The sequence below is a fragment of the Talpa europaea genome (assembly GCF_964194135.1).
Source record: "Talpa europaea genome assembly, chromosome: 4".
Lineage (NCBI taxonomy): Eukaryota > Metazoa > Chordata > Mammalia > Eulipotyphla > Talpidae > Talpa > Talpa europaea.
Window position 1 is genome coordinate 29594022 of NC_140070.1, and position 27059 is coordinate 29621080.

General features: G+C 34.7%; 1 protein-coding gene across 6 annotated transcripts in view; it reads right to left on the reverse strand.

Annotated features, from left to right (window-relative positions):
* PSD3 (pleckstrin and Sec7 domain containing 3) overlaps nt 1-27059 on the reverse strand; it is a gene marked incomplete at both ends in the record, with an annotated part of 417861 nt that overhangs the window by 182271 nt on the left and 208531 nt on the right. For 5 of the 6 annotated variants that reach the window (XM_084231033.1, XM_084231037.1, XM_084231038.1 and 2 more), the window contains 5 exons: nt 5103-5192; nt 19051-19109; nt 21630-21742; nt 23403-23483; nt 23583-23777. In XM_084231033.1, the coding sequence (XP_084087159.1) occupies nt 5103-5192; nt 19051-19109; nt 21630-21742; nt 23403-23483; nt 23583-23777 (538 nt within the window). Of the gene's footprint in view, nt 1-5102; nt 5193-19047; nt 19110-21629; nt 21743-23402; nt 23484-23582; nt 23778-27059 lie in introns of all 6 variants that reach the window. The other variant, XM_084231034.1, reaches the window with a different exon arrangement.

A 27059-nucleotide genomic window follows, 5' to 3' on the forward strand; every position in this document is an offset into this window, starting at 1 on the left:
ACCCTTTTTCCATGTCTGCACCAATCATACTACTTAGCCAACTTTCACCTAATTTACCTTTCACTAATTTATAAGAAAACTGTTAGAAGGGCCTCCCCAGTGGCACAGCGGTTGAACGCTGGGCTAAGAAGCTGCCCGCAGCCTCTGCAGCACCGGTTTGATACCTGGCCGCCGGGTGAGGGTCCCACATGGTGCGCAGACCTCTCCTGCCACCCACTGCTCCCCTCAGCAGGGTACTTCGTCAGTCTGCCTGTTCTGCTCTCTGCACTGGCTCTGGTGAATTCTCTCACCCTCCCGTGCTTCTGACTGTACCCAGTGCTTGTATAAATAAATAAATCTTTAAAAAAAAAAAAAACTGTTAGAACTATTCATTTAATTTGCATCTCAAACATGAATGAGAACTACCTTGCCTATTCATTGTGGTTTTAGTCACTATAATCCTCCTCCATTTCCTCAACACCAAAGCATAGTTCAAGGACTTTAATCCGTGACTTAACAGTTGCAGTCCTAATAAAACCCCAAATAAATATTCATACTTTGCCTCAACCAGGTCTCATTTAATCTGGTTAGCAGTTTTACAAACTTAAGATTTGGAGGGCAGGTGTGGAGAGCTACTCATCTTGGCAGCCTCCTAAGACAAGCCTTGTAAGTAAGTTCCTTGCTCATTAAAACATGCGCAGCAAAATAAGCCAGAAAGAAAAAGAAAAATACCGGATGGCTTCACTCATAGCAGGAATTTAGAAAACCTAAATAAGGGACCACAAAAAAGACTAATTATAATAAAGAAAAAATCAAAATCAACAAGCAACTATAAACCAGAGACACATTATGGGGGGCGGGGTGAGAAGGAGGAGAGGAGGGATTAGGGTCAAAATAAGGGGGGTGGAATTGTATGGGAATATAACCAAAATGAAAATGCAGACATTGTGTAAAAATGAAAAATGATGTAAGAATTATGTAAATTAAATATATTAAAATAATAATTAAAAAAAACCTGTCACCCAGTAATCTGGAGTAGCCTACCTCTTTATTTGGCCTCTCACTGCTCTCTGTGTCAAGGCCAGTTTGTGAACCAAAATTAATCATAAACAACAATCTGAAAAGGTGGTATGTTATTGACTTGCCCAAGTAAGATTTACTTACCTAGCTTTTAAATGATTTTCAGTGACACTGCCTAGTAGCACTATTCTTATAGCTATTTGTGCACTTAAACAGATTTAGGCAGAGGTATGACTTAAAACACCGTGAATTGGGCCTCCCCGGTGGCGCAGCGGTTGAGCGCTGGGTTGCGAAGCTGCCCGCGGCCTCTGCGGTGCCGGTTCAATCCCCGGCTGCTCCCCGGCCACCGGAGGAGGGTCCCACATGGCGCGCAGACCTCTCCTGCCGCCCGCTGCTCCCCTCAGCAGTGTACCTCGGTCCTTCTGCCTGCTCTGCTCCCCACTCTGGCTCTGGTGAATTCTCTCACCCTCCCGCGCTTCTGACTGTACCCAGTGCATGTATAAACAAAACAAACAAACAAACCAGCAAACAAATAAATAAAAGCATGCCTCTATAAAAAAAAAAAAAAAAAAAACACCGTGAATTATGTTCAATTTTGTGTTTTAGTTACATTACAGTCACTTAAACATTGTGGGGGTTTTGTTGTTTTTGTCTTTACCATTGCTCACATGATATAAAAACTCTTAAATTGAAGAGACTGTTTCAGCTAATTATTTTTTTTCCTAATTCTCTTTGGCACCAGTAGAATTCGATTGCTACCGAAAAAGAAAAAAATTAAAGACCTACCAGTGACGAGTATAAAAACATTAAGGAGAACATTCTTTGAGTATCAAATGGTAGGTGGCAATAAGAAATATGGGATAGAAAACAATTACGGTTTCATTGTCCAAACCTTATATGTGAATTCTCCTCAAAGTGAAATTAATGTGACGTCAATAACAGAGTTTCCATCCTATACGTTCTTAAACCACTTCCACTGGCTCCTTTGCTCTTATTTCCTATTGTTTCTTCCCTTCTTTCATACTATATCTTGAAATGGCTACTTCCTCTCTAAATATTTGAGTAACTAGTGTTCTCACCGAAAGTCCCTATGTCTCTCCTTAGACGTAAAGAAAAAGGAGAGCAGACTGGACTGATGACACAAATGCAGCTTTTCCATTAAAAAAAAAAAATGGAGTTCCAGGGGCCTCCCTGGTGGCACAGGGGTTAAAGACACAGCGCTATCAAGCTATCGCCACTGCAGCACGAGTTTGATACCAGGCCAGCCAGGGAGCTGACCCACATGGCACAGCAGACCACTTCTGTCTCGCCCACTGATCCCCTCAGCAGTGTATTTCAGTAGATCTGCCTGTTCTGCGTCAACCCCCATCTCTGATAAACCCTCTCACCCCTCTCCCCACTTCCCTGCTCCTCTGCCCTGTACCCCAGTTCTTGTATGTATAAATAAATCAATCTTAAAAAAAAAAAGAATAGAGGTCCACAGGGATCTCAGAAGGAAAAAAATATATAGAACAGGAAGGTAAAGGAACAAGGTGCTACATTTTGAGAATGAGATAGAAAAGCATTCAAGAAATTTAATTTTAAAGATTATTCTAGAGAGAGCTTCAGAAACATGCATAAGATGACATGCCAGCACTCACACTAGTTCCTATGTACCTGCCCTGAGGAGACTGGGTGGAAAAGCCCAGTCCCCAGTCTCCTCTTGTATTTAAATATGTAATAAATGTCATTTAAAAACAGAAAGACCCTTCCATCTTTTTCAGTAGTTTGTGATCCCTGAGGACAGAGGTCTATTTGGTTCCAGCACATTCTTTAAGTCCAAACACCTGGTTACATGCAGTGGATCTTCAGTAAATATTCCCAACAAGCAATAACACTGTAGAGCAGAGATAAGCGGAAACATTACTTCTGGCCCAAAGAAATCTAAACAATAGATATAAAATCAAATGTTATTTTGATCCAAGGAAATCTAAAAGTAATAAAAGCCTCAGTTCAAGTCATGTAACTCTAAGCATCTCATCTCATAAATTAAAGTGAATACTGTAGGTGACTATAACTTTTTTTTAACTAGAGACTTATATAACCTGCAAGATGATACCAAATATTTATCTATATACTTGTATCTGTGTGGCATGTGTATAATCATACTGTCAAAAAAATTCAAATTAATATTCCATCCAATAATTTATGTCAGCATGGAATCAAGATTTATCTATGGAGAAAGAAGATAAGATCAACAGAAAAATAAAGAAGAAAAGGAAGGAAAAGAGAAATAAAGAGAACAGGAGAAGAAGAAAGGGAGGGAAAGCAGGAGAAGGGAAGAGGAAAGAAATAGCCACAGAGAAAGTGAAATAAAATAAGACAGTTGGAGGAAAACTTTTTTGTTGAAATTTGCAGTAAAATCCAGATTCATAATGAAATATAAAATTCAGCTTGGGTGGGTGAGTCGCTGGGGTTTGTTATGAAAGGGAATCAATATTTTACTTGACAATTTTTATGCTAAATGCCACTGTCATTTAAGTGTCATTTCACTGTCATCTTCCCAAGTAAATAAAGAAAAGTATAATACATATTCCCCCCTAAGGTTTGTAAACATGATCTCAATTTTACAACTACAAGAAATCATCCAGCAAATTCTTGACAGAGTAAATCAAAGAAGCAATGTTTACCCAAGGTGAATGGTAGCCGATGGACTGTATGTTAACTACATTTGGTTTCAGAGAGCTTCATCAAATATTCTCTAAATCTGCCCAGTAATTTACACATAGTCATGCACGTCACTCTAAACCTACCACTAAAATCTAAAAGCTTCACTATGAGAAATTTTCCTGTCAATTTTCATTTTTGACATAACTTGATAAAAGCCTCACAAATTCTCTGAGAGACTCCATTATTTTCCATGCTAATAGCACTACACTAAAAAAAGACTTGTTAACATATGTCTACTGTGTAGTTCCAATGGATGAACAAAACATTTATCATGTCCCAATCCAACACCTTTTAGCTCCCATTTCCATTTGGAATTGTAACATCAGAAAAGGGAATATTTGTTCTATAAAGGAACAATTTAAAAAATAGCTTCCTTATTTAATAAATGGAAGCTACTCTTCTCCCTGCTTTTTTCATAATGTAATTTTTTAATGAGCTACAATTAAAGTCAGAAGATTTAGAATCTCATTATACCATATTTTATACCTTTTTTCATTTTCTATGAAAGTCTTTCAAAATCTGGCAGAACTCCATCCTGTATATTTTATATAGTTTAAAAATCAAATAAAATACAGGAATCATCTTTTGACTGGCACATTTCCATGTTATAGCATGATTCAAATGTGTTGCCTTCTTAGCAAATTCATTCAAAGGAACTGATCCCAAAAAAAAATCTGCATGGCCACATAATTTTTAAAAAGAAGGCTAGATTCAAATGGAAATCTGAAAAAGTCACATTCTCAACATATACATCTTATACTGAACCTTTAAAATACTCACATCCATTATCAATAACTATTTTGTATTTGATCAAACAGACATCTCACATATACTGCTGTAGAATGTTATGAGTTCCTACGTTGATTTTGTTGTCTCTTTGAAAACAATCTGATAGGGAAAGTCACACTGACTGTTACCAAGAATAAAGCAGAGAGAAAATTATTCAGGCATTCTAGATTTATTCAAATTTACTTTAATCTATTTCCAAAGACAACCTGAGTGGTTCTGTGACTACAGACTGAATATAGTCAGAACTGCTTCCATTATAGTCTTGAAATATTTCAACTGCTTTTTGTTTCCTTACTGAATATACCTTTGAGTCTTTTCTCACATTCTGAGTCTACTTACAAATAAATTAAAAACTGCTCACTTAGTACTGGCATCAGCAATTATTTCAAATCTACGTATGATTTCAGTATTACAAACATGTGGACTTCAAGAAATTATTAATTTAAGAGTACTTTGCAGTTAGACACACCAAGGACAAGGCCCAGCAGAAACACTGCCAATAATACCAAAAACAAAGCATTTCAATGATTCTTAGCCTATTTTCTATTAAAAGGCAGAAAATATAAGCATCGACATATTTTAAAAACCAGTATATCAATGCTTACTTTTAGTAGATCTCTGGAGAAGTCACTTCCTTCATTTACCCCTTGGAGGTTTGCAATGAACTCTTGGCAGGTCATCTTTTTTCCAATATTCTGGAATAGAGGCAAATAATACATCATAATGACATGTATGGAATTAAGATTAATTCTTAAAATGTGACTAAGCAAAGCAAGATTGATTTGGTTTTTCAAAACAAATACAGACACCAATCTATGAGTATGTGAATACACACACACACACACACACACTCACACAAACTTAAATGCATAAGAAAAACAGATGGCTCATTATGCTTTTAAAACTGTCATTAAATATAAAAAGCAAAATTATGCCAAAACTTTATTTTAACCTGAGAAAAAAATCTAAAAAACCTATGCTACATTTATATAAATAATATACAGTGGAGTTTTTTAATGAAAAACATGGATAAAAATGACATTTCTAACCAGAGTCCTGATAGCTATTTATTTGCTTGTTTATTTGTACTTCCTACATAATGTCAAGAGTTGTGAAGCTAACAAGTTAGGCTGTCACAATCTCATGAGTGCTGGCAGAAGTAAGATTTTTGGGTCAGAGGTACAGAATTTATTACAATAGGAGGAGCTAGGAAATCAGCTTTTTCCTGCTCCATTTCCAAGTCCTACTCTCAGAGCAACTGGAACAGGGCCAGCTGGCACCTTCATTTGCAGTGGGCTGTGATACAGAAAAGGAACCCTGAGTTTTGGGAATCTGATCTTTGAAAAGGGCAGTAACATGCTTACCCCTTTGCTCTAAAGGGAGGGAGCAGCACTATCTTACAAACCATTGACTGTAGTCACTCGATCTTTCAAGCTGCTCACTACAGAAATAGTCTCGAAAAGATAAACCAGACAAAGGCAAGCAAAGCTCTGTTCACAAACCAATAAGAAAACCAATAAGTCCATTAAGAATTGTCTCCCAATACATTTTTTCCAAGGTGACTTAGGATATAAGTTTAATCACAGAAAATCACATTTATTAACAAAATTGGATAAATAGGGTCAATTGTATGGTGAGTGACAGAACTCAACTTTAAGTGATTTATATTGATGCCCAGCTGACACTTACATAATGTTAACATTACTTCAATTAAAACATTACTTCAATTAAAAATCATTTTGAAAATCTAAACTACGAAGATAAAACAGAAATATGCTAAGGAAATCTGTAAAATTGCTATGAAAACAAATCACCTCCTATGTCTGTTCCCATCAACTAGGAGAAGGTGCCAGTTGTGAGGGATTCTGAAGTTCAATTTGGGCACCTAGAGATATCTGTCATGAATGCAGGAGAGGGATGTGGAAGGCAAACATACATAAGCATGAGATCTCCAGCAAAATGTGATTCAAGTGAAGAGGAAGTACACCATCATATTAATATTGCTGTACACAATACACACACAAATAAAATGTATGCTCCAAAAGGCTATTCTATTCACAAAAATTAAAAAAGAGCAGAACAGTAGTCTTCAAGCTGGGGCTGTATATTCCTGGAGATAAAGACTTTGAAAGGGATACGAAGCAAAGAATGGTTTTAAAGGGTTATATATAAACAGAAGCTTAACTTCAAGTCTAGATCAAACTTTTATCAAAAATATCAAGAGAACATCGCTAACATATTGAACCAATGAATTCTAAGTGTAATACCGAACAGAACTCTCATAAACACACACACACCTCACACATACACACATGAAACAAGTCAAGAACAAAGGATAATTTGGTATTAGGACATAGGTTAATGTAGTATAGCATATTAGGATGTAAAACATGAGAATTAAAAAATGCAGATCTGCTAAGGACATATACCTATTATCTTAAGAGTAATCATTTTCCACTTCCCTTTCATAACTGTCTTTATACTCTATAAAATGAAACAATCAGACCCATGCTATCTAATTAATTCTAGTGAAAGTATTAAATGAATTTAAAAAAAAAAACCTTGTATCTTCCATTAAAAAAAGGACATAGACATTACATGAAAGACTGGATGAATGCTTTAATAATTAACTTATTTGGTAGATTATCTCCCATAATAAAAATATGCAATTCTATTTTTGATGAAAATTTATAGTACATAAAGGAACTTTAATGAAAAGTATGACTTCACAGGGCCTCCCCCGTGGTGCAGCGGGTTGAGCGCTGGGCTGTGAAGCTGTCTGCAGCCTCTGCAGCGCAGGTTCGATTCCTGGCCGTCTAGGGAGCAACCCACATGGCATGGCAGACCTCTCCTGTCTTGCTTGCTGCTCCCCTCAGCAATGTATTTTGGTCTGTCTGCCTGTTCTGCTCCCCACTCTCTCTGGTGAATTCTCTCACCCTCCTGCGCCTCTGACTGTACCCCCGTTGTTGTATAAATAAATAAATCTTGAAAAAGAAAAGTATGACTTCACGCCATTATACTGGAAAGGTGAAAGTAACAAAACAATCAAGTCATCTTGATATGATTTGGCAAATTCATAAGTTTTGGATATCTTCCAAAAATCTGAGAAATTAAATAATGAATAGGTAACATATTCTTTTCCAAGTCAGGTGGTTTCCAATTCTTTGCTTTTAACAAAATTAAAAGAAGACATAATTTAATCATCAGTTAAAAACCAAAATTTTTTAAAACATTTTTGATGATTTCAAATACTTGTAACATTATCTGTTTCTAAATTTTGTATGATGATTCCACCATTCTGAACAAAAACTTAAAACTTGATATCTTTTAGTCATAATAGAAAAATTTATTTAAAATATACATACACTTTTATATTTTCTGTTGCAAATAAGTATCAAATAATGATCAATAAATGACTATCAGGTATGAAAATGTTACATGAGAAAAAAGAAAACTAAGGAAATGTAGACAAACTATGACTCATGGGAAAAAATAGAGTTAAAAGTATAGACTTTTTTATGATGTAATATCAACTCACTATAACTTTTTTAACACCAGATTTGTTGAAATATAACTCACATAACATTCACCCTTTTGTACTATACAATTTATTAATTCTTAGTATCCTGATAACATTGTGCAGCTATCACCACTATCTATATTCAGAACACTTTCATTACACCAAAAAGACACTCCACCTTCATTAGATGCATTCCTCTCAAACCACTACCCATCTCCTCATAACCCTCAATATCCTTTTTATTTTTTTAAGTTTATTTTATATATATTTTTACATCATTTTTAATTTTTGCACAATGTATGCATTTTCATCTTGGTTATAGTCCCCATACTATCTTCTCCCCCCCACCTTATTTTGACCCTAAACCCTCCCCTTCCTCCATAGTGTGTCTCTGGCTTATAGAAGATGTGGTACATATACACAATGGAATATTACTCAGCAATCAGGAAATATAAACTCATGCAATTTGCAGCAGCATGGATGGAGCTGGAAGGGATCATGCTCAGCGAAATAAGCCAGAGAGAAAAAGAAAAATACCGGGTTGGTCTCACTCATAGCAGGAATCTAGAAAACCTAAATAAGGGACCAGGAAAAAGACTAATTATAATGAAGTAAAAATCAAAATCAATCCTTTTATTTATATGAATTTGCCTATGCAGGATATATATATTTATTTTATATAATTCTTACATCATTTTTCATTTTTACACAATGTATGCATTTTCATTTTGGTTATAATCCCCATACAATTGCACCACCACCCCTTATTTTGACCCTATCCTTCCTCTCCCCACTCTTTTCCTCCCCCCCCCCCCATAGTGTGTCTCTGGTTTATATTTGCTTGTTGATTTTGATTTTTACTTTGTATTAATTAGTCATTTTCCTGGTCCCTTGTTTAGGTTTTCTAAATTCCTGCTATGAATGAGACCATCTGGTATTTTTCTTTTTCTTTCTGACTTATTTCACTGAGCATGATCCCTTTTAGCTCCATCCATGTTGCTGCAAACTTATGCAGGATATATTTCAATGGAATCATATAAAATGTGGTCTTTTACAATTGGCGTCATCACTTAGTTGAGTTACACTGAGTTTAAAGTATGAATTTTATTTCATTCCACTTTGAAGCTCATTCATGTTGTAGAATGAATCAGTATTTATTTTTTCTCTATTCATTATGCAAAGTGAAATAACTCAGATAGTGAAGAAATATTGTATGCTCTCACTTATATGTGGCATTTCAAAAACAAAAGAAAGCAAAAAACCAAACTCATAGATATAGAGAACAGTTGGATTTTGTCAGAGGTAAGGTAATATATCCTCTTGGGTAAAGAGGTCAAGAGGTCAAGAAATACAGTTTCAGTTATAAAATAAGCCATGGCTATATACTGCGCAGCATGGTGACTATAGTTAATAATGTATTGCCTATTTGAAAGTTGCTAAAAGAGATTTTAAAAGTTCTCATTACAAGGAAAAGTATTTTTCTATATATGACGACAAGTGTTAACTAGACTTATGGTGATCCCTTTGCAATATATTTATATGTGCAAATATATCATATATACACACACATATATATATACACACAAACACATTGTGTCATACACTGAAACTAATGTGTTATTTGTAAATTATATCACAATTTGAAAAAGGAAAAAAGTAGATGAACAAAGTACATGGCCATGGGTCAATGATGAACTGAATACTTGATTAGATGAAGCTGTTTATATTTGTCATTTATTGTCTTTCCCTGGATCACTGGTAATTCTTCTAAATAAGGTTTAGAGCAAAAGCCAAGGGTCAGATCAGTTCATTTGGCATCTCACTATCAGGAATATTTAAACCCTCTCTGAGCTTTTATACCATTTTTATCAGGAGTAACAGCAAAATTAAGCAAAATCTTTGTCATCAAGAAAGACCTAGAGTTTTTCTTCTTACAACAAATTGTATTAATATTTTGAAAGTACATAATTCAAGCAAGTACTGTTCACTGAATAAAGCTAACGCTAATCATTGACTTTGCATCTCAACAATTCACAGGTATTCAAAGAGAAGCTTACACATACCCTGGTTCTATTTGCTTTCTTTCAAATTGATTCATAACTTTGGGAAAAAGCAGGACTGTCTGCTCTGAAACAAATGCTGGCCAACAGTATGCCAAGGCAGTACTTTCACAGTCTGTCTTATATTTGGAATTCTTTTCCATTAAATGGATAAAGCATGGAGATTTGGAAGGCCTCCTGATACATTGACAGGCATAGACATTGTCCCTGGAAATTAATGCAGCAATTTCAATCAAATTGGAGATGCCTAATCAATGTGACTCTCTGGATCATTATCCTTCAAAATCAAGAAGCATTTTTAATCAAACCTAACAAGATTAATATACAAAATGGAAAATTCACAAAAAGTAAGAATTCTCTTTGAAACCCCAAAGTATCAGGCCGACCCAAATCTTGAATACTTAGCCAATTAATGTATTACAATGAGACAATAATAATGAAAAAAGGAGAAAAAATAGACTGGAGTTCCATTCACATCTTCAGACAAAAATTTATGACTATTTTCCAAAATGATTATATTGACATTTTCAAATAGATTTTCTTGCAATAGAGAATGTTTATTTTCTCCACCTGTTCTTCAAAGATATAGTGGGTCCTCAAATAACGTCCTTTTAGTCTAACATCGATGAGAAAGAAATCCCAGTCAAAGTTGAACAAAACAAGATTATCTGAGGATCTGCTTTTATTACATGTGATTTTGCTTTAAAGTCTCAGTTTCTAAGAACCTATCAGTGATGTTATGTGAGGATTTATTATACATTAAATGCCTTTAAAGAGAAATTCTTTGATTAATTCACTATTTCTGAAAAACTTAACTTTTTTTTTAACATGTTCCTATTAATAGTGCTAAATAAAGAGTCACAGTCAAACTTACTTTGCTTTGTTTGGGGGAGAGAGTTAAGGGGTTCATAACAAGGTTGAGTCTAGAAGACACAAATTCTGTAAACTTCTGGAGAGCCAGACAGGAATATTTTAGGCTTTACAGGTCTAAGGCCCTTGTTACAGACACTCAACCTTGTCATCTTAGTGTGAAGACAAACAAATGGCTATAGCTGTGTTCCAATCAAACTGTATTTAGAAAAACAGGTTGTTAAAATAAAAACAGGTTGTTTTACTTAGAAAAATATTTTGCCTATGGGTCATGCTTTGCCAACCCCTAAGTCTAAAAGGAAACCTGAAGGAGGTAGCACCGGTATGCAAGCATGCAAACAGATTCAACATCCTGATGTAGTTTAAATCTTAATTTTAGGTTTTACCTTTGTTAAAGTTATGAAATTTTTTCCCACCCCAGTAGATAATCAACTTCCAACTTCAGGGTCAACAATGAGAACATTCTTAATAGAGTCACCAAGAAACCATAAATCAACATGAGTGAGTCCAAGTCTTTGCTCTTAGCATGCCTTCTCAGACATCTGGGGAGTGGAAGCTTTTATAACGCTCCAACCAAAACCCAAACTAAACTCCTAAATTATGAGCTGCTAATAGGAGTTGTCTCAAGTATTCATCTGACCTAAAGGTTGAATACTTAGGTAAAATAAACACTAATTTTTCTTTTTTGTTAGCGTAGAGTCTGGAAGCTTTGTGGAAAACATGCTTTCAGAGAAACTAAAAGCTTTCATGATGCATTGGTAAAACCTGGCTTCATAACTTGAGATATTAAAAACACAGCAGGCATACCCTCCCACATGACAATTCCACCTCCTCCAACATGTTACAACAAATAGTGAAAAAGCATACTACTGATTTGGTAATTACTTCAGTTCTGTAGCCCTCATAAAAGCTCCTGGTTTTTTGTGTTTTTTTTTTTTTTTTTTTTGCTTTTGTTTTGTAGGTCTATCAAGAAGGTTTGATTGTGTTATGCTGCCCTCAGGTGTCCATTTGTTTACATGCATGGCGAGTGGGCAAAGGAGAATTCTTTGCACATTTCCCAAACCAGGAAGGTATATAATAGCTGTGATATTCAAAGTGTTCTTTCATAAACCCCAATCATGAGCTAATCTGTTAAAACGGCCTCAATGGAGATCTGAAATAATAATGGGATTTTTCCCCCAATCATTTGTGCAGTAAAAGGATCTGGAAGTAGTATAAAGAAAAAATATGGCAATTGAAAATAAAATTGCAACACAGTGGTTCTCAAAGTATGATTCGGGAATCCTGTTCAAGTTGTCCTTAGATCAAATCTTTAATTCTAGGAATAATAAAATAATAACAATAGTAATAATAATAATAATAATAATAATATTGCTGGTTATTTTCACTTTTTCTCTCACTAGGTATAGTGGAATTTTCTAGAAGCTACATGGCTTGTGATATATTGCCACAGACTAAATGCGCAAGCAGAAAATCTGTCTTTTATGAAGTCAAATATTAAAGACATTCGCAAAAATAGTTTAAATGCTATTCTTTTAACTATTTTATTTTTAAGTATAATAACTTTCATAAAAGCATGTTTTTGTTTAATGGGTTTATTAGTGCTATCTTAAAATGATTTAATAAATATTTTCAAATATTATTTATTTTAGTTTTTAATATGGAAAAAATCAGTAGTTAGAAAGACAAACTCTTTGGGGTCCTCAAAAAATCTCAGTCATAAGGGATTCCTGAGACCACAGAGTTTGAGAAGCATTATGGTTGCAGATTCTGTCACTATTTCAAACAAAGTATTTCCTCTAAAATTTAAGAAGATAAAGGACAGTGACCCTGTGATCAAAGCACAAAACTACCTAAACTCTGCTTTTAATTTTATCATCACAGGACAGATATTAATGAAGTAATGGGATTAGAGGTCAGAGATCTCAATCACACCCCTTATTCTACTTTCCTTCCCAAACCATTTTCAGAAAGAAAGGAAAAACACAAGCTGACTTAATAGTTTTGCTTGCTTTCCTTCATTACCCTCTGCTAATGAGTTGTGCAAATGTGAAAACTCCTAATGGTAAGAGAAAACTCCTGATGTAATAATGCATAGATAATCTGAGATCCCTAACTGGGCCCCATTAACTGTTAAAAGCTGTGTATTTTATTTTCTACATATGACCCTATTCTAGGAAAAGCAGAACTACCAAAATGGGGGAAAAAAGAGGGAGGCAAGGCGGAAGAAAAAAAGAGCCAGCAGCCAAGAAAATCCACCAGAGCAGCATTAATTCTGAAACATCTAAATAAGGATCCCTGTTAAAATCTACACAGTTAGCAACTGTAAATTTCATTCCGGGGTCATTCTAAAATGGAGAAATTTGAAGTGAAAACATTTTTCTAGAAAACAGTTTCATAGCTGATGGTTAGGTTCTTGGGCTATCCCGTAAGTACTCATTCTGGAGATAGAAATATCAGTAAGAGTAAAACTGAACTTTATGACTGACTAGAAAAGCTTGGTAACTCATATCCAGGCCTGATACTCTGTGCATTCTGAGTATCACTGAGAGGCTCTAGGGGATGAGGGCCTGGTAGTGGTCTGTATCTGGGGAGCTCCCCATCAGTTGAAAAGAAAACAGCACTAAGCAGGAGGTAAAGAGAACCCCAGGGAAGGAGAATCCCTGGCTTAGTGGAAATTAAGAGCAAAACTGCAGGGCAAAGTTCATATAGAAAAAGAAATGAATGCTAGGGATGGCTTTCTTGGTCGAGGGCATCAAGAATGTGGGTAGCACAGATAGGAAGAGGGAGCCAGAGGAGACAATTAGGAGAGAGGACAGCAAGCAGTCAGGGCAGATGCCAGTTACAATAATGATCATCACAGACACAGAGATTTCCTGAGGATATTAATTACCTATCAATCTCATGAGGTCTGTGGTGCTTCTGGATGTGAAAATACAAAATACCACAATATGGAAAGTAAGAGCACTGGAATTCCTCAATAAAGTCATTATACTAGCTGCTTTTCATTTCTTTGAATAAATGATTTTATCCACCAGTTAAAATTGTAGTTTCCTAAGAAGTCAATCTATGGATTAGATTAGATTTCAAAATAAAGAATTCTTATCTCAAACTGAACGACGCATATTTTTAAATATTATTGTTACAAAACCTATTTTTTCATTTTTGGGGGTTCCATCCTTTTTTTCCTCATGTCCCTTTCCCTCCCCCTCCCCATTAATCTCAGAATCCTTGGGATGTTTGTTGATGTCCAGTAGTTTTTGAAAGTGTTTTATGTTGTTAAATGTTTGTTATATAAATGTCGAATATTTGTTGTTATTGTTCTGACTTGTTTTGCTATAATTTTTTTTCCAAATTCACTTTGTGCAAACTGACTGCATTTCATTCTTTCTTGTTATTATTACAAAGACCAATCTATTCCTTGATTTTTCTTCCCCCATCAGGATGGTATACTTGCCTTTGTTTTACTCTCATTCAAGCTATAACTCAACAACAAAAACAGTAAAGCCCTGCCTCATACATTAAACTCATTAAACTCAGATCACTGAGTAGAATATGCAGCAGCCTGAATCTCCCAAAGACAAAGGTTCTGCAGAATGCCTAGGCTGACAGAGACAGAGGCACCATCCCTATACCCACTGCACAGGGCAACTGGCTTCCACGAATACTTGGAAAGCAGAGAGAGACCTTGCATAAAACTTGCTACTAAAAATCTCTAGTCAAGGTGTTAAAGGGTATATTTTGTCACAAAATCTTGATTAAAAATAACGTCCTGGGTGCTGGTTCTCACAAAAGCCTAAACTTGGACAGTCATTGCTATGTGGATTTTTTTTCTGATCTTTAGTTGTTAAACTGTTCTGATTATGCATTCCAATCTGTACTGCAACGCATATCAATATCTAAGATTTCCTACCACCTCAGGGTCCAGGCCTGGTGAGGAGTTCCTGCCTACTGTCCTTCCCCTGCCACCTGTCTTCAGCCTCAGCAGTGATCCTGACAGATGGCTGAATCCAGACTAGAACTGAAATACAAAATAGTCAGCTGTAGTCAACAGAACACATTTGAAGATTAGTCCAGAAAAAGAATAGGTTTGACATGCAATTTGCAGCAACATGGATGGAGCTGGAAGGGATCATGCTCAGCGAAACAAGCCAGAAAGAAAAAGAAAAATACTGGATGGTCTCACTCATAGCAGGAATCTAGAAAACCTAAATAAGGGACCAGGAAAAAGAATAACTATAAGAAAGAAAAAATCAGAATCAACAACCATGAACCAGAGACACTCTATGGGGGGGGGGCAGGAAAAGGAGGGATTGGGGTCAAAATAAGGGGGTAAGGGGAATATAAACATAAAATTTAAATGAATGAATGAATGAATGAATGAATGATGCTGGAAAATTGGGGGGGAAAAAGAATAGGTTTGTATGGATTCCAACATGACAAATGCTTTCACTCATACCATTTCCAATAAAATATAAGACAAAAAAAAAACTCAACAATTTTTGATTTTGCCCTTGTCAACAGTTAAAACAATACTGAATACAGCAGCATAGTCCCAATGCAGCAAGAGAAAATTAAGCTCCAGAGTTTTTTTTTTTAAGATTTATTTATACAAGAACTGGGGTACAGGCCAGATGTGCAGGAGGATGAGAGGATTCATCACAGAGTGGGGAACAGAATAGGCAGACTGATGAAATACACTGTTAAGGGGAGCAGCGGGTGAGACAGGAGAGGTCTGCTGCGCCATGTGGATTTCTCCCTGGCTGGCCAGGAAAGAACCCCCGCTGTAGAGGCTGAGGATAGCTTCACAGTGCGATGCTCAACTGCCTGCGCCCCCAGGGAGGCCCAAGCTCTAGAGTTTAATAGATATTATCTGCATGGTAATAGAAGTGTATCTGTAAGTCTAATTTACATATATATTATATATTTCAAGGATGAAGAGACATTTTAAAAATATGAGATTACTTAGCAAATTAGCCATGTGACCACAATTATAAAATACTTATTTAACTTAAGAGAATAAACCATTTAAACAAGTAAAAAGCAAGTTAATACTATTGCTAAGAAAATGACTAATCATATTTTTTTAAAACATAGGTACTGAAGGACATCACCAGTCTAAGCTCCAAAGAAATAATTATGAAATCTGAATGTATTTCTCCCAAATATATTGTGTATATACTACAGATTGGTTTTTTTCCTAGCTTACTTAGTGATGTTTAACTCTAATGCAGACTATCTTCCCAGTGCTTTTCCACTTCAGCACCTCAGTTACCTGGTACCAGCTCCTTTGTCAAACCCGACTGAAGAAATTAGGAGGGGAATCTAATCAACAATGCCAAAGAGGAGATCTGATTTCCATGAATATTTCTTGTTCATTTCTGATCTTTACCCAAGTGGCACAGAACTCAGAATAGAATAGATACACTCTAAGTGTTTGTGAAATGAAAGGATAAATTAGGAAAAGACAGACCAAAAAACCAACATGTAACACTATTAGATTTATTATATTAGTACACATTCTATCACTTTATTAGTAAAAAATTAGCAGGAAGAACAAAGGCCCATACCAATGCACTTCAATTCATCATTCCTTACAATAAATCAAACCAACAAAGAACAGCCAAAAGAAGTTAATGTCCCCAAGTTACCCTTCCCCACAGAAAGCATGAGGACAGCTTGTCTCAGCACTTCTGAGAAAGGTCATGCTGTTGTTGCTACTGTGACATGATGGTAGGAAGAAAAAAAAAATGGTTTATTAGTTAATTCCCCAAGAGTATTATTTCTGGCATTGGACTAAGTAATGAGAGGTGATGGCCTAAGCAGTGTAGCAAGGAGAGGTACAAGGGGTAAATGTTAGAAATAATTCACTCTATATTCTGAATGATTCACTTTCATATGGGCCATGCTAATAAGTCAAACAGACACTATAACAACAAATCAAGCAATCATGATGCAATAGAAGCTACATCCAGAATTATGGATAAAAACTTACCACCTAGAAGGAAAATTTATTTTAAAAAGCATCCAGAGGAGGAAGATAAAAGAAACACATTTCATATGGTTAGTTCTTATGATAGCTGCTAAATGTTTACCACACTTATAACAGCATGCATTACCAATAATTTAAAAAACTATTTTAAATAGACAGAGCCCAAAACCAGACAATCCTAAGTATGTAGCTCACATTTTAAAAAATAAGCTGAGCACTAATAATTATCAAAAACATAATATTTTGAAATTTACAACATAGATAATTACTTGTATTTACAGTTTTCTCCTTCTTATATGTAACTCTGCTACAATAACCAATTAACAATTGTTAACCAATTGTTAATTATTAATGATTAGCATAATTCAAGATAACATTAAAATATCCATTTATAAATTCTAGCTGCCAAAAAGAAGTGTGATGCTTCATTTAATCTCCTTTCAATTCCTCAAAAATGGTCTGAAGACAGAGAAAGAGCAAATCCAAGAATACAGTTCTGAACCTGTGCACTGCAGACACTGGTACCCAAGACTTGTCTCGACATGAAGCTGAGTTATCTGAGTAATGATTTAACCTCACAACTTTATTTGCTCCATTAAATTATTGTGATCAAGATGTCTATTTGAAAGTATTACTAAGGCAATATTAGTTTTTTTAAAAATACAACTTTTAATAGAAACAAATGCCCCCCTACATCTAACAACTCTCACAGATGTTCTGAGAGCCTCAACCTTTAGATAAGAAGTGAACTGTTACCAGATCATTTTTTCCCCTCTCATCATCACACATTTTCTCAGCCAACAGATGCTAAATGCACAACTGTCACATGAAAATGGGGCCTCAAAATATCTGATGTGAAGAAGATGCCTTGTGCTGGGAATTGCTGGCTTGGATCAGTGTTATATGTGGACAAGCGTACTCAAAATTATCTCCTTCTGCTGGAAGTTAGGTTGAGAAAATGAGTAGGAGAGAAAGAACAGGACAGGGTTCCAACTGTTATCACAAGATTGGCAGAGAAGAAAGCAGTGAAAACTTGCTTCACTAATCACAGAAAAACAGAAATCAGGCCAGTATACTGAGCGGTCATCCCCACAACAAGCTGCATGAGAATTAGACAGTGGAAATACCAGTGCTTCCATTTCCTCAAGACGTCTTACCCTAATGCCAAGAATGTCCACTTTAGGTATAATTTTAAGCCATATAATCTCTGGATACATGTCTTTAAGTCACTAAGTTATTCTAAATACACCTCTTGCAAGCTGCAAAAGGAACTTCCTGCTTGAGTACTGTGAATTTTGTGAAGTTTCTAAAATTATCATTCTAACACTGTCTCTCCTCATTTTTTTGACTATAGAGCCCTCTCTCCCCCTCAGTACATGTTAAAGATTCCATGCAGCTTCATTTTACCTTTCTTAAAGTTGAGCACTTTTAAGTTAGGAAATTCTGTGGTCTTTTAGAACGGTAAACAAATTCAGTTTGATTAAGTACTAATACTTTTAAATCATTTTTTTAATTTAAGGTAAGTCACATTCTCAAAATCAAGATTTTCTTTAATTATAAGAAACATTAGCTCTTCACAACAAATGGATGTGGGACTGTGAAATAATTTCTGCTTCAAGTATATATTGATCAATACTTAAAACTAAAATATTTTCATTTTCTCCAGTATGTATACTGCTTAACTAAATGCTAAAATCCTACACTATGAAAGATGAAGGTTTATATAATTATATATTTAAGAAGTTCAACCTATATTTTAAATATACTATGAGAAGGTAATGAAGTTGTTTTGGTATTTCAACTATTAAAAGAGCAGGTGATCTGTGGAGCATGGAAAAGGCTGCATTCTTAAGACGTACTATTGTACTTAGTGAAGACACTGTTGACATTTTCAGACATACTTCATTATATCCTCTTTCTATTATTGTATATCGGCCATTTCAATTGACCAAAATTCAAGTAAAAGCTGTCTCTGTCCTCTAGTGAAGAACAAAGACACAGAACCACACACATTACAGATAAAACAACTCCAGACACACAAACAATATGGTATTCACTGAGAATTACACTGTGTGTGTGTCTATTAGACAACGTCACACACCTACACTTACATGGCCGTGGAGATCTGTATTAAGGAGCATCATTGCACAGGTCAGGCAATGGACTCCATCTAAGGAGAGAGACAAAGACAGAAAGTATTAATTCACTGTTTTCTGTTGGATTCTTCATTACTATCGCTAAAATAGCATACATCAAGAACTTTAAAAACATGATACTGTGGCTAGGCACAATAAATCATATTGCTTCAAAGAGACAGACAATAGGTAAGAATTAATTATTAAAAGGATCTCAATGGACAGTTGGACTCTACTGGTTTTCAAGTAAATTATTCCTGGCTCTCTAGAGAACAACTTGAGAGTACTTATGCCTTGAAATAAGTGTCCTTTGACACAGTAAATTGACTTTGAGGGCTTTACACTAAGGAAATATGTATCTACACAAAATACATTGGTAGCCAATATATTGGTGTATTGGTAGCCACTATACGGAAACACTCCTTATAGTGGGGAACAAATAAATATTATCCTTCCAAAAACACAGTTCTGTTATATTGAAGTCATTAAACACGTTATTCAAATACACATGCTGAAAAAATATTTTGCAATCAATGACTATATGGAAAACACAATATATGCAGTATAATTTTATTTAAATATAAATACACCTAAGAGATTACATCACATAATATTAAAAGAGTCCACAGGAGAAAGAATGTCTGGATACTGGAATTATAATTTTTATATTTTTATTTATATTTCCTCAATTTTCCACAACAGGTTATGGTAATGAAAATAAACTGAACACGGTTACTTTTGTACTTTCTTTTTTTGAGGGCAGCAGTAAAGATTAAAACCATGATTTGTATCTTTCACTGTATACTACTATTTAGGTATTTCTCTGGCTAAAAACAGATATGCAGGGATAGTTATCTTCTTTCTTGCCATTCTTTAAAGGCAACATTTAGGTTTACTGAGGATACTACGGATGAGACAAAAGTAAAACACTGAAATAATTTGTTAACATTAAACCATTAATAGGTGAAAAAGGTTGCCCAAATCAAAGGATAACTTTACTCTTATATGGAAATATCCTACATAAAGAGAGGGGAAAAGCACTAAAACCTGAGTTTCTCATTTCCAAATCTTAAATTTGTTTAACTCCTTATTTTCTCCCTGCCATTCTCAATCCAACTATGGCAGACAACAGCAATTACAGATGCAGAAAAATTTTATTGATTTATGCCAACTGTACAGAAAGGCCTGTCTAATTACTGAATTCATGAATTAAAGATAGCTCATTTTTCAGAAGTATGCCATTAAGTATAGATTTCTGTTACTAATATTTCCAAAGGAGATGCTACTAATAGTATGTTTACTTTAGTTCCAGTTTATTATCACATATTCTAAGAACATTTAAAACACCTTTCAGAAAGTATTTGTAAGACTCAGCAACTAAAAACTTTTATTTCAAAAACTTATTCACAGCCAATTGAGCACACAAATCCGTATCTCTTGTTTCCCTTTAGATTTAAAGAAAGTCCTAAATAAAAGAATCCTCTTCTACTCTCTTATTCTCTAATCAATGCTGACAGAAATGAAGACAATGAATAAGTGGTCTAAACACAGTCAAAGAAAGGAATGAAGAAATACGGGTGCCCATTTTACATATAAGAATGTGGCTTTAATAATCATGTTTGGTTAATGTAGTTATAGTCTGTGAGGCAAAGTTAAGGGCAGCGTGTAACATTAATCAATATCAAGTATACTTATCCTAGTTAACTGGCAATAGTAAAGCTCAGAGATAATTACTATTTCTTGTGCATCTAGTCTCAGTGATTTATTCCAGAATTTATCAGTTTATGACAGATTCTCTGATGGGAGTGTGACTGACTTAAAAACCCTGCAAACTTCACTTTACTACAGGACTTGAAATGGAGAAAAATATTTCTCCATGGGCATTCAACAATTACAGTTTAAAGTAGATTTTTAAAAACAGTATAATACATATGAACCCAGAATTCATTAAAATCATACATCAAAGTAAGTGGTGAATGTTGATACAATGACTATAAAACAAAACACCAGTGAGCTTTGAAACCTAACCACAAAACTAAGCAGACATGCACCTCATCAAGAAGTTTAGAGACCAGGTGTATAGGAGAAGAAATAAGAAAATCAGTATTCATTTACTGCAGCACACTCTGCATGTAAAATCTCAGTGAAAAAGTGTGAGCAATTTTTAAAAAGTATATTATCATACTATGGCAGAAAGAGTATATATACAGTCATCAAAATAAGGGGGTTGCAATTGTATGGGGAATATAAAAATAAAATTTATTAAAAATAAAAAAAAAGATGCTTTAAAAGGATATTTGATGACATGAGAAAATGCTCACACTGGAAGGGAAAGATAATAGAAACTAATGATTCCAATTTGATATTAAGTATTTTATATATAGAAAGAAAGACTAAAGGAAGTCATATTTAATAGTTATGTCTAGGTAGAGCTATCTAGATGATTTTCATTTTCACCTGTATAACTTTCCTTGTTTTCCAAAATAATGTTTAACTTTCATAATAAGGAAAATAACTGTAGTTAAAAAAAAATTGTAACACTTGCATCAAATTACCTTGTGAAGCAATGGTATCTGGGTTACAATAAAAATATCTATTGGAGAAGTGTATTAAAACTCTCTCTCGTTCTTGAGTTTCTCCCACAAGAGAAAACGCTTTAAAGAAATACCTAAAAAAGAATTAGGGGAACAGTGAAATTTCAGAATATGTTAACATACTTTCTGCATTTGAAAGTTCACTTCATATTAACATAAGATATTAACTATGCAAAGTAAGATATTCTACAGCTATTTCAAAAAAATGACTTAATAGATGGCCATTTAGTATCAACTTATACTGAAACTTAAATTCTGTCAAATGTCAGTATAAAAGATGACTGGGTAATAAAAAGGTGGCAATTCAAGAAAAGTCTCAGGAAGGTGAATAATTTCCTCATGTGAAGAAGTGTCAACTAGTCAATTTTAAAAGATCACTGGGTTGATAACACAAGTCTAAACACGTAACCACATAGGCTATGTTTTAAAATTCTCTGTGCATCAGAGGCTTTTCTCTTCGTCATTTTGTTATATATTATAATTGTAATAACCACTGACCCACTGTTAAAATTGCAATTATATTTTCTTGTGCACAGATTTCTGATGTTTGTTTTACCTACTTTCACTGCATATATTATTAATTTGTTACATGAGGAGGAAATCAGAGATAAATCCTAATTTATTCCTAAAACTAGGAATTAATGCATGATAATATTTCTTTGTACAACAGAACATATGCCAGAACCACACATTAATTTAAATCATCCTTAACTATGGGTGCTATTATGGATAAATCCAGATGACCCACATTTAATAAAATAGATGCATTTTCCTAAATGTAAAATGGGAAGAAAAAAATCATTTAAACTGTCCTATGAAATTTTACTATTGAAAGAAACATACAACAAATCTTATTTTTATTATAAAAATGTTTCCCTGTTCCTTTACTTTGTTATCTCAATGATATTAATCAAATATTTATTTCTCACAACTTCCTTTAAATGCTATATCAGAAAGCAAAGCAAAGCTATACTGTTACCTGTTTACTTTAGAATATCTATGAGGATCCCTGATTCGTGCAAAAAGCCACAGAATGAATCATTGTTGTAAATTCTATTCCAAAGATACTTTAATTCCGAGGCCTTGTTTTCATGATTTGTAAAATTAAGGAGTCATATAAAATAACCCCCAAATTTCTCCACGCTCTGTCACTTTTATAAAGTTGGTAAGATTAAATGATGAGTAGCTTTTACCTCCAGCTGCTTGGAGAAATTTACAGTAAAATGTGGTGTGAAAAGTGAGTATCAGTATGGTTAAGCCCCTTCATGTGAACAGATCCCCAAGAAGTGCTGCTGCCTGAAATAATGCAAGTGTTACACATTTTTTGCTAATTGTCATGTTGCTATTCACCTTTATTCCAATTATGTGTTAATTCCAAAGTACTGCCTTAAAAAGCTATTTGGCTATTGTAAACAAATGATTAGAAAATACATATTGTAGAATTATATATGTAAACTGTGCCTTTTCTTTTTGATCTTTCAAAACCAAATTCTCACAGATTGTGTTTTCTTCAAGACTTATCATTATCTTCTAGGTACAGAATATGAGTTCATCTGTGATCTCATGAAAATACATTTTTCTCACTTTCTACAACTTTTAATATCTAGAGTATACTCTAAGTGAAGTTTATGAAATAATCAGGGCTTAAAAAAATCATTTTAGATGCAGCATATTACTTGTTCTTCTCAGAATGAATTATTTGAGGCAAAGAAGAGAAGTGATGTTTTATCATACCTGAGAGACTGATCCAGAGTCATTCCTGTAAAATCAAAAAACTTCAGATATTCTTCTGCAACTAGTTTGCTAAATTCATTGCTATAAGAAAACAGAATAGATTTGGTTATTAAAATCAAAGCTGTTAAAATACACACACAAAAGAATAAACTCAGACGCCCCCTTTGGAACAGAACATACTTCTTGCCTAGGTGCTTTGCGACATCTGATCTTTTAAATCTGTCTAGTTGATAAAGGCGTTTGGCCAACCTTTTGGCTGCTTCTATGTTGCTGCTGGTACCATTACTGAGACTTTCTGCTGTCTCCTTTTCCACAATTTCAGTGCTCCCCATTTCAGAATGAGCCTCTAGCAGTGTTGTTTTCATCCCAGCATTGCTGTCAGAATTGAGAAAAAGAAAAAAAAAGAAAAAGATTTTTGTTTAACAAAAAAGAAAATAGCTATCATTATCATGACACTGTAGAACCAAGTAAATGAAAATTATTTCAAATCAGATTGTTTCATGCTTAATAATTCATATTTTTTTTCAGTTACAATACTTCATGCATTAAAGAATTGATGGCTTAAATACCAGACAAGTGGTTCTCAAACCTTTTGGTCTCAGAATTTTTACATTTTTTGAAAGCATGGTAAACTCCAAAGACCTTTGTTTATGTGAGCTATACCTATTAATATTCACCAAAATTTTCAAAAATCAGTTCATTTAAAAATAATAAATTCATTTCATGTAAAATATACTTTTGCTAAAAAAAAGCTATATTTTAAAAGTAACATAAAATTTAGTGAGACAAGCAACAGTGATACACATTTTTTTACAAATTCCTCTAGTGGTTGGCTTACTAGAAGATAGCTGAATTCTTCTCATAGTCACTTCCACATTTAATCTGTAACAATGTATTGGTTTTATTGAAGTAGAGTAAGAAAATTGGATTCACACAGATATTCAGTTAGAAAATCAGTATTTCAATATCCTTTCTAGATAATTCTTTATTTCAGATATTCTTTTTTGATATAACACCAAAATAAGAGAAGGGATAATTGCAAAAAAGAATCTAAAATAGTATCAATGAACTTTTTGCATTCATACATTAAAACCTTACACTTGGACTGTATCTTTTATCCAGGCAAAATTCTGCAACATGCATTTGTCATTTGCAAAATATTTTTTTGACACATTTAATTATAAAACACAAAAAAAGTCACATTCATTAATGTGCGCACTAATATCTTTAGAAAAGCCCTTAAGTAGTGAAAAGGTGTCAAGATTTTGGTAGCAAATATGTTTTCCAAATTCTAATTTTTGATTGAAAGCTCAAACTTTGTCATTGCAAGCAAACATCACCAATTGTTTTCCTTAAAACTCTAGTTTCAATAAAATGTTTGCCAATAACCAGTTTGTCAGCCATATATTCAAGAAAATATGGCATTCCATGTAAATAGGGACAAGTCTGTGGTTCGCAACTCAAATTACATACAACTGCTTTTCCTAGAGACAATCATAACAAATGCTTAATGCCTATTCTCTACTTCATCACATGTGAAATTAAAAGTGATGTCCTCATCACTTGAAAAGCAATTAATTTGTACTATTTTATCAAGGTCCTTTTTACTGGGCATTCTTTGTATCTTTTTTAAGAGATTAATTTTTTTATTTATGCATACAAGAACTGGGGTACAGGCCAGAGATGTGGGGGTAAGAGGATTCACCAGAGAAAAAGAGTGGGGGACAGAACAGGCAGATCTACTGAAATACACTGCTGAGGGGAGCAGCGGGCGAGGTAGGAGAGGTCTGGTGTGCCATGTGGGTCAGTTCCCTAGCCAGGATAAAACTCAGGCTAAAGTGGTTGGCAATAGCTTGATAGCACTGAGACTTTAACCCCCGTAGCACCAGGGAGGCCCCATTGTTTGTATTTTGAATGCATAGAATTGAAGAACGTAATAGTTAGAACAGCTTAGTGCTACCTTGCTGTGTGCTTAGACTCCATCATTGCTTTTGTCCTCTCAGAGCAAATATCCACATAGTGAAGACGGAAAACAATGCTATACTGTTGTTCTAAAATAACCTTGACCTCACAAACTTACTGAAATGGTCTCAGGAAGTACCACAGACCACACAGCAAGAACCTTTACTCTAGAAAGAGGTCACAAGCTACAATCTTAGGCTGGCTGTACAATGTCACATCATACATGTGTAACATTAAAGCCAATGAAAACTTTAATTTCCAAATCTTAGCTTTTAACTTGTAACATTACAAAGCTATGTTCATAATAACCAGCTATGCTTAAGTAGCCTTTCAATACAGCACAGACTTTAAGGCAGACATAGTTAGAATTCTTCTGCAATAGACTAGATAGTAAATACTTCAGACTTGCAGACATATCAGGTCCCTGCCACATATGCTTCTTTGTTTGGTTATTTTAAAAATAAAAACCATTCTAGGCTAGACTGAAAGGGGTTCACAATCCTAGTGTGCATGCCCCTGCTCTATCCCAAGGGCTTGAATTATAAGCGTGATCATCTATTGTCTGAATCAGGACACTCTGAAGAGGAAACAGAGATGATAAAAATCATAATATATAGTTATAATTGTTCCAAAAAGCTAACAAGTTAAAAAAAGCATTACAAATTAAAGACTATAATGTTAAGTGACAAAAATCATTTCCCCACAAATGAATACACATTTGAGCAGAACTGCTTGATTTCTATTTTTTCATTCTGCCTAATTTACAATTTCCTGATTCCCACTAATCCACCAACCCAGTGGTGGCCTGGTAGCTTCACTATCACTCCTTGGAGCTCTGGTGACCGCACAGCTCCTGGGGCTGCAGTGTCCCAGAACTCCCCACTGCTGCCAGACGGCAAGCTCCTTCCAGCTCCCAGCTCACTGTATCAGCAAGAACCCCACATGCTGTTTCCTCAAAAGGGATCTAAACATCAATTCCAAAGAGCACCTGGACCCCTATGTTTATAGCAGCACTGTTTACAATAGCTAAGCTTTGGAAACAACCCAAATGTCCAAAAATAGATGACTGGATCAAGAAGATGTGGTGCATATACACCATGGAATATTACTCAGCATTCAAAAAAGATAAACACATGCAATTTGCAGCAACATGGATGGCGCTGGAAGGGATCATGCTCAGCGAAATAAGCCAGAAAGAAAAAGAAAAATACCGGATGGTCTCACTCATAGCAGGAATCTAGAAAACTTAAATAAGGGACCAGGAAAATGAATATAAGAAAGTGAAAATCAAAATCAACAAAAAACTATGAACCAGAGACACTTTTTGGGGGGTGGGGGGCGGGAGGGGAAGGATTGGGGTCAGAATGGGGCGTTTGCAATTGTATGGGGGAATATAAAAATAAAATTTAATATTAAAAAAAATAAAATAAAATACCTAAGAGAGAGGAAAAAAAAAAGGGATCTAAAAAAGAGAGGTTATCCCACATTGTCTTTTAGATTCAGCTATGTGAAATTCTGTCAATGCACATGTCAACTCACACATTCCAGATGAGACTGCAGAGAAGTTGCAAGTACAAAGTGGAGGGTTAGCAAACCCATGCTGACTTATTTACTGTAACTATTAATAAAAAATACTTCATTTCTTAAAAGTCAAAGTCACATGCTAGATCACAGTCAATGCCAGGACAAGACATA